Genomic DNA, 15,787 nt, shown 5'->3' on the forward strand with positions numbered 1-15,787 from the left:
TGAAATCAGTAGGATCCTCATCGCCCATGGGGCCAAGGAAAAATGCATTATTAACGTCGCTAAGTGGAATCAAAACATAGTCGCTAAGAACCTACGGATTGAAGTAAGTAAGGAGAGGAATGAGAAATATGGCGGAAAACAAATCAGATCTAAAAAAGCGCTTAAGCAAGGTGGCGACATGAAAATACCTCAGGAATAGAATTGGAGGTCGCCAATGATTGACTTCAGAGCTCCGATGTCTGTAGTGGAAGGTTGAAGATGATTGCTGCCGTAGATGCTTGGTTTCGATTTGCGGCGGTGGAAAGCTTGGTTGGCTTAAGGTGGAAGAAGAAAGGATGGAGCGGTTATATAATAGTATTGTTGATCAAGTGAATTCTTAAAATCGAGGGTGGCACCATCGTGAAGACCGGAAAAAGGATTATGATTGCGGCAACAACTCTTTCGGTTTTGGAAAGGGTATTGTCTTGGGATCTAAGAAGATGCTAACAAGAGAAGAGAATTTTGGACTATAATAATATATTCCAAAATTGGGGGGCATGTGTTGACACCGGTTTTTGACTAGAGTCAACCATTGTGGATAAGGTTCTGATAGCCGATGAAGGAGTGAGAAAGAGCCTGATGATGACATCACGTTGACCAAAACTAACCGCAGTTGATCAGGATTCTAGAATCGATAGAAGACCGGAGGAAGCCTGATCCGAAGCAAAATCAACTCCACCAAGTAAGGGAAAGCGTGGAGATTTATCTTAGGTAGTTTGTAGAAAGAGCTGTAATAGTCATGTCATAATCGACTAGGATTTTAGCCTGCTCCAGGGTATAAATATGATCCCATGAGCTTTGTAACGAATAATCATAAATCAATCAATACAACCTTTCGACGCCACACTGCTAAAACCCTATGAGTAGGAGTAGAGTAGTTTCGACGAGTTCCTTCTTGTGCGCATGACTGCATTGGCTTCGATCTCAGGCGAGCTTCTAAGTATCGTCACCCGATCATTACGATCTCTATCAAAACTTTCTAAGTCAAGTCTTATATTCTGATATTCGGTTGTGTGGCTAGTTATCGAGTTATCTTTGATTGTAAGTAAAACTTTCTAGGTTTTGCCCAATATTCTCCTTATCTTCGACAGTTGCTCACAGTGATCGAGTCGTTTGGTTTTATTAAGTTGCATCGTATCGATCTCTTAGTTTTATCAAGCGCTCACATTTATCAAATGGTTTAAATCTGGTTAAGTTGTCTTCATTGGCTCCTTGACCTTGTTTAAGCATTCACTAGTTATCTGATCGTATCGGCTGGTGAGATCTTGCATGCTTTTAATGCTTCCGATAGATCTTTACTCCTGCACCTCATATTGCTAGCCATCGGATCCCTGATGTCATAACATTACTGTTGAGAGCCAATGCATCGGCTGGGTGTCATCTACATCTCACGGAAGCATGGTGATGTCATTGAGCCGATAGGGGCATGTACGAGATCTTGCTGCCACAAGCTTGTCTGATTAAGCTAGTAAGCCGAAGTTAATGCCTTCTCACCGTATTACCTTATCTAAATTCAATTACACGGTCATGGCATTGATTAGGTTCCATTAGCTTAATTAGCTTGTAAGCGGTAGGCAAGAGATCCTTATTGCTGTGTTCTAATCTTTTAGATTAATAGATTGATGTCAATGCCCTATCATTTGTGTTACCTTGTCTAAGTTCAATTACACTTATCGAAACATTAACTAGATCTGTTAGACTATCTGATGTGCGCATGGTTAGCAATGACTCCTTTTATAGCTATTGTTTTACAATGCTTTATTTTAACATGTCGGCTCTTACAATCAATAGCACTTGCCATTAATGTTTTATTTATTTACACCGTATGATTACATTAAAATACTTGTCTGTCATGGTGTTTATTCCAAAAACGCCTACCCATAGGTTCAAAAGGCTTCACCGCCGATTGGTTCAGGAATTTAATGTTTACCTTGTCAATTTTCAGATCAAATTGACTAGCACACCTTGTACCATTCGAGCCAATTTTGGAAACTGCTCTGTGTTGTTCAACGCAGAAGCCTGAGTTACAGATTTTGCGTCAACAACGTGATATAGAGCCAGTTTAGTAGAGCTTTTGCCGGCTCCAGCTCCTCCCGACAAAACTCTGTAGCAACACTGTAGCGATGATGTTCACTGGACTTGATCTTCTCTCTCCTCTCCGTCCCTCTCACAGCCAAAGGAAAAGCGGTGAACCTGACTCCTCCTCTAGTTCCTCTTAGGCTAACATAGGGTGCGTTGGGTTTTGGGACGACGTGGGTCGGGTTGGAGCCAACCTACTTTTGTGGGTTGGATTGAACCCAGCTCGTGTTTGGATGAAAAAGATGGAGAGGGATGGATTGAACCCAGTCTTTAGTTTGGTTGAGGAGGTTGGGAGGGTTAGGATGATGTCCTTTTAATACCGTTAGTTGTGGGCCCCATCTGTCAGCCGCGGGGCCCACCTGTCAGCCTCTTCTTCCTTTTCCCCCTCCCTTCCATCTTCCTTCCTCCTCTCTCCTCCCCGGCTCCTCCCCGGCCACCGGCCCCCGCCGGCGACTCCCTGCGTCGCCGGCCCCACCTCCCCTGTGCCGCTCTTCCCCGGACCGGCCACCCCCGTGCCACCCCTTCGCCACCCCCGCTCCCCGTGCCACGCCGGCCATCCTCCCTCTCCTGCGTCGGCAGCGCGCCGCTCATCCCTTCCTCCTCCTGCGTCGGCCGCCGGCCGCTGCCCCTCTCTCCCTCTCCCCAGCCGGCCTCCGCGCGCCGCCCCTGCCTCCACCCGCGCTCTGCCGCCGCCTCCACCAGCGCGCCGCCCCTGCCTCTGCCCTGCTCCCCCGCCCGGCGACGCCAACTCCTCCACGCCACCACCGCCTCCTTCCCGCCCGGCAACGCCGACTCCTCCCCGCACACCGGCGGCGACCGAGGGAGGCGCGCGGGCGAGCGTGAGACGGAGCCGCACGACATCCACCTGGGTCCGCGCAGTCCGTCCATTTTGGAGGAATCCGCTCGACCCGGATCAAGTGGGAATATTCCCATCTAGGTTGAACCCGTTCCACATCGTTTTTCAACCAAACGTGGGATGAACGGGTCGAACCCGTTCCGATCCGGTCCAACCAGTAACCAAACACACCCATATTGCGTTAGTAGGAAGAGTCAGAGCCCAGGCCCGGCCAAACTGGCCCATAATTTGCTCCGAAGCCTGGCCAGCGAGTGCGAGAGCGTCCATGTCATCAACCTTTCTGTTTCCTTGACCGTCAATTTTTTATCGAGCGGCTAGGATATATGGGGAGAGAAGTTGCCCTAGCTTTGTTCCCCGCGCCTCCCTACCGCTCCCTTTCCCTTCCGACCCGCCGCCGGCACTCCTCCGCGCCCGCCGGCGAAGTCCCGCCGCACCTCTACGCTCTCTCTCCATCCTCACGATCTACCAGAGCCACCACCCCACATCCAAACGCCGCGGCTTGCCCAGTTTCGAGCTGCCGCTCCTCTTTCTCAATTTCCACGGACGTTTCTTCACCCTCGAGCGTACATACCCTTGATTGCCGGCCGTCGGTCGTTGCTGCTCTGCTCCCGCGGTTGTACGGTCTGCTAGTGCTTCGTCATTCGTACGGGATCACGAGCAGAGGCGTCCGCCATTAGTACCGGCTCGGTGGGGATTGCGCGATGGATGAATACGGAGAGGCGGCTGCGGCGGCCATGGAGGTGGAGGCCGAGGCCGAGGCCAGCCCGTGCGCGGGGCTCTTCTCTCCTGTGACGTCAGATTCCCCGTCCCGAAACCCTGATGGAAGCGTGACCTCGAGGCGGCTCGGCCTTAAGAACAGCATCCAGACCAACTTTGGAGATGACTATGTCTTCCAAATTGCTTCTTGGTAAGAACACTGTGCTCCCCCTTATATTTTGGATTGCAATTTTTATTAGAAAGGATAAGGTAGGTTCATATGATCCAATGTGGCCAATTAAGGTTGCAGATAGAATTAAAATCGCCAAGTTCGTACCTGGTTTGTATATCAATGCATAGTTGTCTGATGTATCAGTCCCTCCCTGTATTGCAATAGGGTGTTTCTGATGACATTATTGTTATGTGGTCGCAATCACCTGCTCCTATTCTCGTTAATGTCGTGTAGTTTATATTCTGTGCTTCTAGTACTCATGCTATTGTGCCTTTTGCTTCTTATTGGATATATCTGGTAACAAGCCAGGAGATCTCAACACTCGCAGTTTCCTTGTCAACAAATGCACTGAAGTTTTATTCTCCAGCAACCGGACAATATCTGGGGGAGTGTATAGGACACGAAGGAACAATTCATGAAATCTCCTTCTCAGTTCCATCATCACCACAAGTAATCTGTTCTTGTTCTTCTGATGGAACTGTCAGAGCGTGGGATACAAGAAACTTTAAGCAGGTTATTTCCTAGTGCTTTATGGCTGTTGAGTATTCTTGTTAGTATTTCAATTATTATTATGTGCATGCATGATTGCTTAAATTTAAGACTACCATGTCTCTACATATTTTGATGAACAAAATAAAAAATAACCACATTGCCCTAAAGGCTAGAGGCTTAAGAGTTGTTTATTATTAACCTAGACTCTAGAAGCCTAGAGCAGCATTTGGCTCTGTTTTTGGTTCCTGGCAGTGCTACAGTTCTGCCTGAATTGTGCCTTCCTCATTGTTCTTAGTGTATACTGCTCCCATGGCTTATTCATCACACCCAGTTGTGTGGCATCTGCCACCTACTCACATAATGAATCTTTTTTATAGTAGTAAATAGAAAGAAAATGGAAATAGGTAGATGTTTCTGTTTTGTTGATCTCTTATGCTCAGAATTGGAATAGTGCCATTTGTGGAGTGCTGCTTAAAACAGTTAAGTGCCACGACTATTTATTAGGTTGTACACACATACAAGGCTGTCTGAATGTAATTTCTTTTGTTTGCTTTGTAAATTCTACTCCTTCCATCCCAAAAAACAAGTCACCCAATGAATTCTAGGACATTAACAACGAGGTAAAATGACCTTGATTGCCTCTATTTATTAGCTATATTTGGTGCTAATTGACTGCTGCAGCATGCACATGCGAACATGCTAAATTGAGTATAATTGTTTTTTGGAACAAATTTTGAATCACAGAATGACTTGTTTTTTGAGACAGAGGGAGTACTACTCAATCAAGTCATGTTTTTGTTTTCATGCTTCATCTGGGTTGACATTTATCCCAATTGATTTGTGTATTTGTTTATCTGGTTTTTGTTAAATCTATAATTCAATCTAAGTATATTTATCTCAAACTCGTACCTGCTTTTTTTATATATATTCTGGGTAACTCTTCAAGCTATCTTCCCATTCCAAGAAAAAGAAAAAAAATAGAGAAAAGTGGATGGAATTTATACTCAATTATTTATTTCATTTGTGTGATTGCCTTTGTGACCATCATTATAATGAACTTACGCAATTTACTGAACTTGGATGATATAGTTTTGCTATAAGTTTATAACAGCGTTCTTCTTCATTTCAACATGAAAATATTTGTTGTTCTTTAATATTATTTCTTATTATGATTTACATTGTTATGTAAATTACTACCTGATATAATGATATAGCACTCCCCGGATATTACATGTATCCATGTTTTCAAGATTTCTACCACTTAGCATGTATTTGATATGGCATTAATGATCAGTTTGCTGTACAGTAAGTTTTTTGTGTGCATTTATTTCTTTAGTATTTATGCATGTTCTAAATTCAACCACTCACTGTTCTCTAAATGCTTAACTAGATATCTCTGCTAAGAGGAAGTGCGTCACAGGAAATGTTTACTTTCTCTTTTGGTGGATCAAGTGGTAACCTACTTGTTGCTGGCTCTAATGCCCAGGTAACTGAGTAAAACATATTCACCGGTTAGAGAATATGTACTAGCTTAGTTTTTTCTTATATTCATCATCATATACCTGCACTGTTTGTTGTATATTTCTATAAAAAAGATGCAGACTTTTAACATATTGTTAGATGTCAAATCAGTACAACAAAAAATCTAAAAAAATATTGAGCACTTCTGAAACTCACATTTTTTCCTACTACACTTTTGAATCAGTACAACAAAAAAATCTAAAAAAATATTGAGCACTTCTGAAACTCTTGCTTGATATGAATTCCATGTTCAGTTACATTTCACATTGAGGGTAACCATGGTTTGTCGAAATGTTAAATTATAGAAAGAAAAGGGAAAAAAGGAAATGATTATTGTTATTGCACAGCCAACATTTTTTTCCTACTACACTTTTGAATTTGGACTTCGAATTTTGAAGGTTGGGACAACACGCTAATGATTATATCTGGGTAGCTTTTCTTTTGATTTTCTTATATTGCCTGTACAAAAAAAAGGTGCACATGTGTATACAAACGGTTCTAGATATTTAGTCTATCCTATTTGTACATCTTTCTTGAACAAAATTTAGAAACATTCTAGGACATTAATAAGAATGGCGGTAGTCTTTTTTCATTTCCTCAATGAAAAACTTGTATCTTGAATTTTCGTAACAATCAATCAAATGCCTCTGATAGTTTCCATTAAGATTGGTGAGCCCTATGTATAAAATCTTGTAGTTAGTTTCTCTATTTTATCCCAATAGGTTTTAATCTATATCTATGTGGAGTTTGTCCTGAATCTCCTCACGTACAATCTAAGTTAGGCTTTTGGATTCTCACACCTAGCTAGGGATTTTTGCTGTGAGAATCCCATATTTCCAGTGCTTAGCACCTTATGTTATTCGAAAGTAATGTTGCTAACCTTATGTTATCTAAGATCATAGTCTTCGGGAATCTTCTGCTTATAAACTTATCCAAGCATTCAAACATGGTAGTTAGAAGTATGCACGTTGGTTGTCAACGATCTGCATGTTAGTTGACATGGAGGCATTGTTATTTGGTTAGCCACTGGATCTCATTCTAGTCACTTCATTGTAGGTTCTCTTGTGGGATTGGAGAACTTCAAAACAAGTTGCATGCTTAGAGGAATCCCACATGGATGATGTGACACAAGTATGTATTACTCTATGTTGGCTAAGTTTATTTGCATTTTTTATTGTGAAATATTTGTAAAACTTTCTCTCAAACCAAAGAATTATGTCATAGTTTATCTTCTTGTATGCAATAATGCCGCTGTTTCCTATTCCTAAGAACTGTTGGTATTATGACAGTAATAATTAATGTGCAGTTGTGCACTCAATCTTTTCTTTGTAGATCATGTCACATATTTGATGAAAGCTTAGTTCCAGGCTAATCAATTTATATGAATATTTAACAAATACTATTGGTTCTGCTATTGATGTATCTGGTTTCATTTTCTTTCTTTTGCAATTCATGTGTTCTTACGTGTTGTTATTGAATGATTGTTTTTTTAGGAACAGTTGATCAATTGAGAACTGACTCAATCTGGTTTTCTTTAAATGCATTCTGGATGTAAAAGAATGTATAAGTTTTTTAAATCCTAGTATATCTTTTTGCTGTTTCAGTAACTTGTTGACTTTGTTGCTGTCCCGAACAATATCTTACTGTTGATGGCAGAGGTCTTGTGTTACTTGTTGACTGACAGGTTGGACATGTGCAAAATCATGTTGTACCTTGTTGTCTTAGTCTGTTTTCCCCTCTCACTGCATAGAAAGTCATAGTTGCTTTGGCCCCTTTAGTGATACTTCATCAGTGTGCTGTTATTGTGTACATTTCCATTTCTTGCATTGGCTCAATTCATCTCAGGTGCAGGGTTCTTACAACTTCAATTATTTATCTATGTATTTTTGTTGGACAGGTCAAATTCGCACCAAATCAACAGAGTAAACTCATTTCCGCTGCAGTGGATGGATTAGTATGTGTTTTTGACACTGATGGTGACATTGATGAGGACAATCATCTGCTATCTGTATGTCATAGACTCATAGTTCTCCCTGTTGTCTCTTTAATACTTTTTCATCTTTAACTTGCCAAAAAGTTATAGTTGTTCAATCGCAGTACCTATTAGTGACATATTCCATAGCTTCAAGTTATGTTCCTTGTAGTTCTCTGTAGCAGTGTTATCACACTGGTGAACTTGTATAGTAGTCCTATTATTGTTAAGGTACATAATTCTGTATAGCTGGCGTACGTTTTATGTTGTTGTCTGGCAAGTAAAATTGTTCTAAATAATATACTATGACTCATGTTCTGTACAAGGTTATGCTCTTAGATTTTCTTTGCTTATTCTGACAAAGTTATTTCCAAAATTTGTATCAATTTCTGATGTTTTGTTATTTGATAACTGATCTCCCTAGGTTATGAATGCGGAAACGTCTGTTGCCAAAGTGGGGTTTTTTGGGAATATGTATCAGAAGCTTTGGTGTTTGACCCATATTGAGACATTAAGGTAGCTTCTTTGTGCATGGTTACATTATTGCGCCAGTTGTATCTCTCACCCATTTGGCAGAGCTCCAGGTCTCAGCCCCACTTTAGATCTGGAATTTGCAATATAAAATTATGTTTTAAATTATTATTTTTAGTCTAAAATGGAAACCGTGATTCCCACAGACACTCTCAGTGTACCACCTGAGCTCCAGATTTCTTGGAGCTTTGAATATCCAGCCAACTAGAGCTGTGCCAAAAGGGCCCTTTGGTACACTTGTTAAAAACAGTAGTTTGAGCTTTCTACGCTTTACCGTAATAATTAGGAAACATCCCTATCTGTTTGGATGTTCAGATAATCAAAGTACAAAAGCTTGGACAGTTGGACAATTATGTTGTTTTCCTTAAATTATTGCAGCGTTTGGGACTGGAATGACGGGTCTAGAGAGTTGAATATGGAAGATGCTCGTTCCTTGGCCACTGATAAGTGGAACCTTGACCATGTGAGCATCCAGTAGAACCAGTACTGCATTCATTTATTTTTGTGCATTTATGTTATCAAGCCTTGCATGTAGCTTTGATGTATGCTGATGATGTAGATTCTTTTAGAAAGCATTGTCTGTAGTGAGATAATATTAACTTTCCATGCTAGTTTTTCTCTCAATTCTTTTGTTTCATGGTGTGCAATGAAAAAGGCATTCAGACTTAGTTTCGTTCTTGAGAGATGAGTTATATTTGTCCTTCAGATATCTAGTGAAACTATCTTAGATTGTCTTATCCACCAATTCTTGTTTCCCTTTATTTTCATATAACCCATACAAACTGATGTTTTGTTTCATCTATCAAATATCATGCTTGCCTTTGAGCTCTTTTCCCTAGCGCATAGTTGGCACCGAGGAAAAGCATACTATTTCCATGTCTACTTTTGAAAATACTGGCAAAGACAATTGTTCTTTATTTTTGTTGCCTTCTATTATTTCTTTTTTATTTAGCAGGTTTCCCCCCTTATCACCAGCTTCTTTTTTTTCTTCGTATGGCAGGTTGATTATTTTGTTGATTGTCACTACTCTCTGCCTGATGACCAGCTATGGTTGATTGGCGGCACAAGCGCAGGGACTCTGGGTTACTTCCCTCTAAGAAATGATCCTGCAGGAGCAATAGGTTCTGTGGAAGCTATCCTTGAAGGAGGCCATACAGGAGTTGTTAGGACCGTATACCCTGCTGCAGGAACCCATGAAAGCCTTGGGCAAAATAGGGGCATCTTTGGATGGACAGGCGGTGAAGATGGCCGATTGTGTTGCTGGCGCTCTGACGAAATTGCAGAGACAAACAAGTCTTGGATCTCTACTTCATTAGGTTTGAAGCTGCAAAAGAAAACCAAAAGCCGACATCAGCCATACTAGCCATACTAGCCGCTAAGAACAAATCCATATGTAACCTTTGTCACTGAAAGGTGGAAGCCCTGTCTGTGATGTGAGCATGTTTATCTTCATGCCTCTTGAATAGGTCGTGATAAACATATATCCCTTAGCACATTGTGGCTCTATTTTCACATTTGCTAATCAGTGAGAATGCTGCCACAGTTCAGCCGCTGGTTATCATTCTATCCCCATGAAAGCTAGAGTATTGAAGCTGTCGGACCTGGTAACATTATCTGAAGCCTGAATTGAGCAAATGGTGATGTGTCCATTTGGGCCAGCTCGGCAAGACGTGCCTCTTTTTTATCTCATGCTTTCTCTAGTTCATTGCAGTTTTCTTCAGTAAGTGTTTAAGACCAGAAAAAGAATCCTAAACTACATGGCTCTTCTATTTGAAAATTACCATCCGTAGCAATGTAATTATATATTAGCTTAAAATGGTGCATTAGTGGCATTGTTAGGCGAAAAAGCATGGAGCAAATTTATGAAATGTGCGTACATTTTCCAACAGTTTGATCAGTTCATTAATGCAGGATTGATCATTAGTTGGGGCCAAATAGTAAGCGGGTAGTCAGTGACGGCCAAACAACGATTAGTCTTCTTTGCTTTCATTCTGAATGCGGTAAAACGAGTCAGAGTTCGTTCCAAAAATAACTAAAACAAAAGGAGTGAATGATTCTTATTTTCTTAGCACGTGCCATTTGCTACCGATGCAAAGCGTGTATTTGGTGATGTTGTAATTTTGCTTAGAGCAATGCTACAAAGGACATACTACAAGGAAATCCCCTGGTTTCATTTTATTTATTGGACCCTAAACGTATCACTTAGAGTCGCAAAAAAAAAAAACCATATCACTTAGAATGCCCAGCTTGGTTGATGGAGTGCAACAAAGTTTATCAACCTGAAATGCCAGCTTCTTTCGTAGAACTCTGAGCAGTTGCTGCAGAGCGATTGAACACCTGCTGTGTTGTGTTTTTCGGGCGTGAAGTGTGTGGTTCCCGGCTTCCGGCTGCTGCAATGAACTGGCCTACAGCATCGCCTCAATCGGCGATCGCCTTGGCAGACTAGACTAGACTGGTGGATGGACTCGGACGAAAAACACCTTTGACAAGGTAGTGGGTGAAGGCCATGGATCCATTACCTTTCTTTCTTTTTATACTGATGGTTTATACTGATGACGGCTGTGGCGCCACAGCTTGTGGTGTGGCTGTAACCAAACATGTCCAAAGTCGCACTGCCAAACTTGTAAGCCGCACTGCCAAACTTACATGACGCAATTGCACCGGATCTCTAATTTCAAGAGGCTACTCTAAACAGCATTTAGCCTACTAAGCATGTTACAATCCAGTCTTTTTACGTCATATCCAGTAGCTCACAGTAGATGTTTTGTTAGCTTGGGCTTCAACTCTATTATCCTGCATTGTGGCATGCATTAATTCTTATAATAATTATATTATGAAGTATAAATACATTTTTGCTATTTGCATTTTGAAAATATGGAACTACTATTTTGTGTTTCGCACCAGGGCCTTGAAACTTAGGTACGGGCCTGAAAGTAGCCTAGTTTTGTTGTTGCATTGGACCGCATGTACTTGTCACCAAAAATATACTTGTCACCGAAATTTTGAACTTTGGTACCCAACTAATGCAGATTGATATGGAAGACGAAAAGGAACGAATTTTACAGCGGAATCAAAATGAGCCACTTGAGGTCTTGCAGTTGTCTGCATGTTAGGTACGCACACCTTATAATCCGTTAAATTCTGGTAGGAAGAAGAAGGCTAGTACATTATTACATCAGCACCGAGACCGGCTCTGTTTTCTTTTCTCCGGCGCCCAGCAGCTTCTGTTACAGTCACCACCACAGCACTCGGCTTTCTAGCTGTCCCCCGCGTGACGCGCACGGCAGTTTGGGCAAAAGATGCCACGCCGACGCGCAAAGCAAAGCTAACACTAAACTAAAACAACCTCGTGTGATAAAAAAATATTTACCCCTAGTAATAACTGTAACGAACAAATTAGCCAACACATGCGAAGGGGAGAAAAAAGAGAGAAGAAATTTGGGGTGGGTGGGGGAAATCTAGCTTGAGAAGAAGCCTGCCTACAGCTACAGCTGCTGGTCAGGGGCTGTCGTCGTCGTCGCGGCGGCCGAGGAGGAGAGCCGCGAAGCTCGCGGCGGCGCAGAGCGCGGCGACGGCGTTGCCCTCGCGCAGCAGCACGCGGAGCGCGAGCCCCGCGATGTCCCGCGTGGCGCGGCGGCCCTCCGCGACGAGGGACCGCCGGGGCCGGCCCGCGAACGCCAGCAGCACCAGCACGGTGATCCACGTCACCAGCATCGCAGGCGCCGCCACGGCCAGCGCGGCGCCCATGGAGAGCAGCCCGAACACGGCGCCGTACATCACCGACGCGTACAGCGCCGCGGGCCACGCCGGAAGCGCCGAGGACGAGGCGGCTGTGGTGGCGGCGGCGGCGGAGGAGGCCGAGTAGTACCAGGCGCGGACGGAGGCCAGCAGGCTCCAGGACGAGGAGAGCAGCGCGGCGTACACGGCGAGGAAGAGCGCCACCCAGGTCCGCCGCCGGCTCAGCGCCCGCAGCAGGAGGGAGGTCCAAGGGGGCCACGCCGCCTCCGCCGCGTCCTGATCCGCCATGGACGGGCCGCGGATCCGGGGATCCGATCCTGGGATGATGCTTTTTTGCTCCCGCCGGCGGCGATTCCTGCCTCTGCCTGGGTTTTGATTTGAGGGCCTGGCTCGGCAGCAGCAGCTTGGTTGGGAGCTTGCTTTGCTTGGCTGGGTGGGAAGGCAGCTGGGGAAGCGGAGGTTTGCTTGGCTCGGTGGCGATTCTGGACGATGGCTGCTGGCTGGCCTGCACTCCTCACTTTCCCTTGTGATGATTTCTTGCCATTTCACTTTGTCCGCACCTCTCGGCGACTGTACAAATCGTCGTTCGTCGCCGACAGGCCTTCTTCCGTCTTCCCTGTCTTTGCTGTTTTTTTTTTCCTTTCGTTCTCTCTTGGCCCATTAGTTGAATTGTTAGCCCACGGAGAAAATTGGGAGCTCGTACTTAGCTTCCGTGTGATGGATAAGCAATATAGTTTTAGTCCAACTAATAGCTCAACTTATAAATAAATATAAATTTAACATTTCGAAAGATTACATTCAACATTTTCTGAGAAATAAATCAACATTTAGATTCAACATTTTTCACCATCTATTTGAATATTTGGACAAATAAGATTCAATATTTTTCACCATCTATTTGAATATTTGGACAAATAAGATTTAACATTTGGATAACCAAAGATTCAACATTCTAATTTTTCCTCATCTTCTTTCTTGAGCACGGAGGCCAGCCAATGGCGGTGCGTGGCCAACGTGCCCGAGGAGCGGCGGCGCGGCCTGGGGGTGGTAGCGGGGCACGCACGGCCGGCGGTCCAGGGGGCGGCGACGCTCGGGGCCGGCGGCGTGTGCAGTCGCGTCGGGAGGGGGGGGGGGCAGGGAGCCGGCGGCGGCGTGCGGGGCCACGCGGGGAGGTGGGGTAGCACAGGAGTTGGGCCGCTGGCGAGCTCTGGGGTAGGGGGTGGTGGCGGCGAGCAAGAGAAGCGGTGGAGGTAGTTATGGTTGGGGAAAGTGAAGATGCATCTAACGGATATTATTGTGTTCACGAATTTCAAACACTGGAAGCCAAATAACTAAGGTCCTTTTTGGTTCCACGGATTAAAGTTTAGTCCCTATCACATAGACTAAATGTTTAGATACTAATTAGAAGTATTAAACATAGACTAATTACAAAACCAATTGCACAGATGGAGGCTAATTCGCGAGATGAATCTATTAAGTCTAATTAGTTCATGATTTGACAATGTGATGCTACAGTAAATATGTGCTAATTATGAATTAATTAGGCTTAATAGATTCATCTCACGAATTAGCCTCTATCTGTGTAATTAGTTTTATAATTAGCTCATGTTTAGTCCTCCTAATCAGCATCCGAAAATTCGATGTGACAAGAACTAAACTTTAGCACAAAGATTAAACACCCTCTCTAGGTAGCTACCGAAAGCCATATAGGATCCACGAGAGAAAGTTTGCCACGCCTTGTTGGTCCACGGATCAAGTCCTTTATTTTGTTGGCCCACGTAGGCTGTGAATAAGGGATCCTCATCACTTTCTTGTTCAAAAATGTTGAAACATGACTTACGTCTACTGACGCCGCGTCTGGGATGTAGGTAGCTACCGAAGTTGCAGCATATTTTTTCGTAACAAATACACCCAAACCACCTTTTTTTATTCCTAAACCCATGGTTTAGGTTGCTTCGAACAGTTACGCTAAAAAAAACAGTACGAATCGGATTTTTTTTAAAACATAGCTATCATTCATTAACCAGACGGGTTACAATCACTTTGTATTGAGGATAAAAGAAAGCTAGGTGGCTGATCATGCCACAAGAGACTAGGCCTAGAAGGAGCTGCATGTTTGGCACATAGATGAGCTGCGACATTGGCCGATCTTCTGACGCGAACAAAGCTGAAGGAAAGCATTGACGTCACCATCTCCTACATCTCCTCCAGAATGACTGCGATCTCCGACTGTTGCTGCCCCCGATTCTTCCACTGCAATACAAGCTGGAGCGAATCCGATTTCACTATCACCCGCATGGATCCTACCCCAGAAGTGCCATCCGCAATCCATCACGACTGGCTTCTGCTTCCACCACAAGAGCTGATGAGAGTTGAGACCGACGGGATCCATCGCGTTCATGCTCCTAGGAAGCAATAGTCCGAGCTCCGTAACACCATACCGGTTAGCCAGACATGTCCTCAGCACAAAATCCATCATCAAAGTTGATTTTGTCCACACCTTGGGGGGGGGGGGGGGCGGGGGGGATCGCCATGTCTCCGATTGAAGCCTCGCCCCAAGAGGTGGGTATTGTTGGTGTTGGTGGCCGTTATTTCAAAATTTCGACCGCAAAACTCTCGGTAAATAAAGGGGTGTAGATATTGTTCTATGCGTAATTACATTTACACTAATGAATTCCACGAGTTTTGGTGGTTTGGATGTTTTGCAGGAACATGCTTAGAAAGCTATCAAATGGCACATATGCAATGTGGTGCAGAATGAACTTGAGATGGAGTCCAAGTATATCATTATCACAAAAAATCTCAAATTCCTGATTTGACACCACCATATTGAAGCACTCCTCGAGACAATCAAAATGGACATTTGGATGACTCAATTCAGAGTCCGAACGCAAAAGTTATGCTTCTCGGAAGATTGCACCGTAGGGTGACATGTTCGAGCGACCCTAGCCAAGCCCAATCACTTCCAAACTTTGCTAGAAGCCTCTCTACTCATCATAGGACCCAATGGAATGTTGTCACGAGCCATCCATTATTGTGGGAGGGTCGGCCGACCCTCCTTGGTTCGGTCGAACCCAGCCCAAGCATCTCCTCCGGTCCATCTTCGCACATGCATGAGAAAATACATCAAGGAACAATTCCGAGCATTGGATGAAGGTCGGTTTTATCTTGTGGACTTGGTGTAACTCCCTTGAATCCATGGGCCCACAAGTCAAGAAAACTTCAGCAAACAACCTACCCATTAACTGATCCAAGGTGTCCACAAGATAAGGTGGTGCAACGGACGACTTCGGGCATGGGTGTAGGGTCGAGTTCGGCCGACCCAACCCTTGGCTGCCATGGAGCACAACCGCTTAACTGCATGCAAGAAACCGACATCTAGGAGCTGTTCTCAGGTGTTGATCAAGCAAAGGCGGTGGATCCTAGGGTCGGTCGACCTGGTCAGTTCGGACGACCTAGGGGCCCACCTCCAATCGACGTCCCTTGATCCCTACAAGTACCCTCCTGCCTCCTGGGTGCTATAAATAGAGGCATTTCGCACCAGGAGCCAGGGACACACCTCCAAGGAGAAATTCTTTCACTCTTTCAAGATGTAGAGTTAGGCTAGTTTAGTTGGGAGTTAGAGTTGGGT

At 44.1% G+C, this 15,787-nt stretch overlaps 2 protein-coding genes across 3 annotated transcripts; one reads left to right on the top strand and one right to left on the bottom strand.

Moving 5' to 3' along the window:
* The first annotated feature begins 3,294 nt into the window (after nucleotides 1-3,294).
* On the top strand, nucleotides 3,295-10,076 carry LOC117848842 (WD repeat-containing protein GTS1). 2 transcript variants are annotated; one of them, XM_034730400.2, is made up of 8 exons: nucleotides 3,297-3,881; nucleotides 4,208-4,415; nucleotides 5,785-5,880; nucleotides 6,972-7,046; nucleotides 7,813-7,923; nucleotides 8,312-8,403; nucleotides 8,797-8,881; nucleotides 9,419-10,076. In XM_034730400.2, exons 1-8 carry the CDS (start codon nucleotides 3,676-3,678, stop codon nucleotides 9,779-9,781), a joined length of 1,236 nt encoding a protein of 411 aa, XP_034586291.1. In that variant the 5' UTR covers nucleotides 3,297-3,675; the 3' UTR covers nucleotides 9,782-10,076. The 2 variants fall into 2 exon arrangements, with proteins under 2 accessions (XP_072148943.1, XP_034586291.1); XM_072292842.1 differs by lacking the exon at nucleotides 8,797-8,881 and having other exon boundaries at nucleotides 3,295-3,881; nucleotides 9,419-9,619.
* Nucleotides 10,077-11,527: 1,451 nt separating this feature from the next.
* Nucleotides 11,528-12,795, bottom strand: LOC117848843 (uncharacterized). The gene has a single exon (XM_034730401.2). The coding sequence runs from the start codon at nucleotides 12,442-12,444 to the stop codon at nucleotides 11,917-11,919; it is 528 nt and encodes a 175-aa protein (XP_034586292.1). The 5' UTR covers nucleotides 12,445-12,795; the 3' UTR covers nucleotides 11,528-11,916.
* Between the last annotated feature and the right edge of the window lie 2,992 nt (nucleotides 12,796-15,787).

This window comes from Setaria viridis, chromosome 3 (assembly GCF_005286985.2).
Source record: "Setaria viridis chromosome 3, Setaria_viridis_v4.0, whole genome shotgun sequence".
NCBI classification, from domain to species: Eukaryota; Viridiplantae; Streptophyta; class Magnoliopsida; order Poales; family Poaceae; genus Setaria; species Setaria viridis.

Bases quoted from the DNA above. Each gene is read 5' to 3' on its own strand.
- LOC117848843 (XM_034730401.2), bottom strand. From the start codon at position 12,444: ATGGCGGATCAGGACGCGGCGGAGGCGGCGTGGCCCCCTTGGACCTCC.
- LOC117848842 (XM_034730400.2), top strand. From the start codon at position 3,676: ATGGATGAATACGGAGAGGCGGCTGCGGCGGCCATGGAGGTGGAGGCC. The intron at 3,882-4,207 runs GTAAGAACACTG...TCTGGTAACAAG, and splicing joins GTCTTCCAAATTGCTTCTTG to CCAGGAGATCTCAACACTCG. The intron at 5,881-6,971 runs GTAACTGAGTAA...ACTTCATTGTAG, and splicing joins TTGCTGGCTCTAATGCCCAG to GTTCTCTTGTGGGATTGGAG.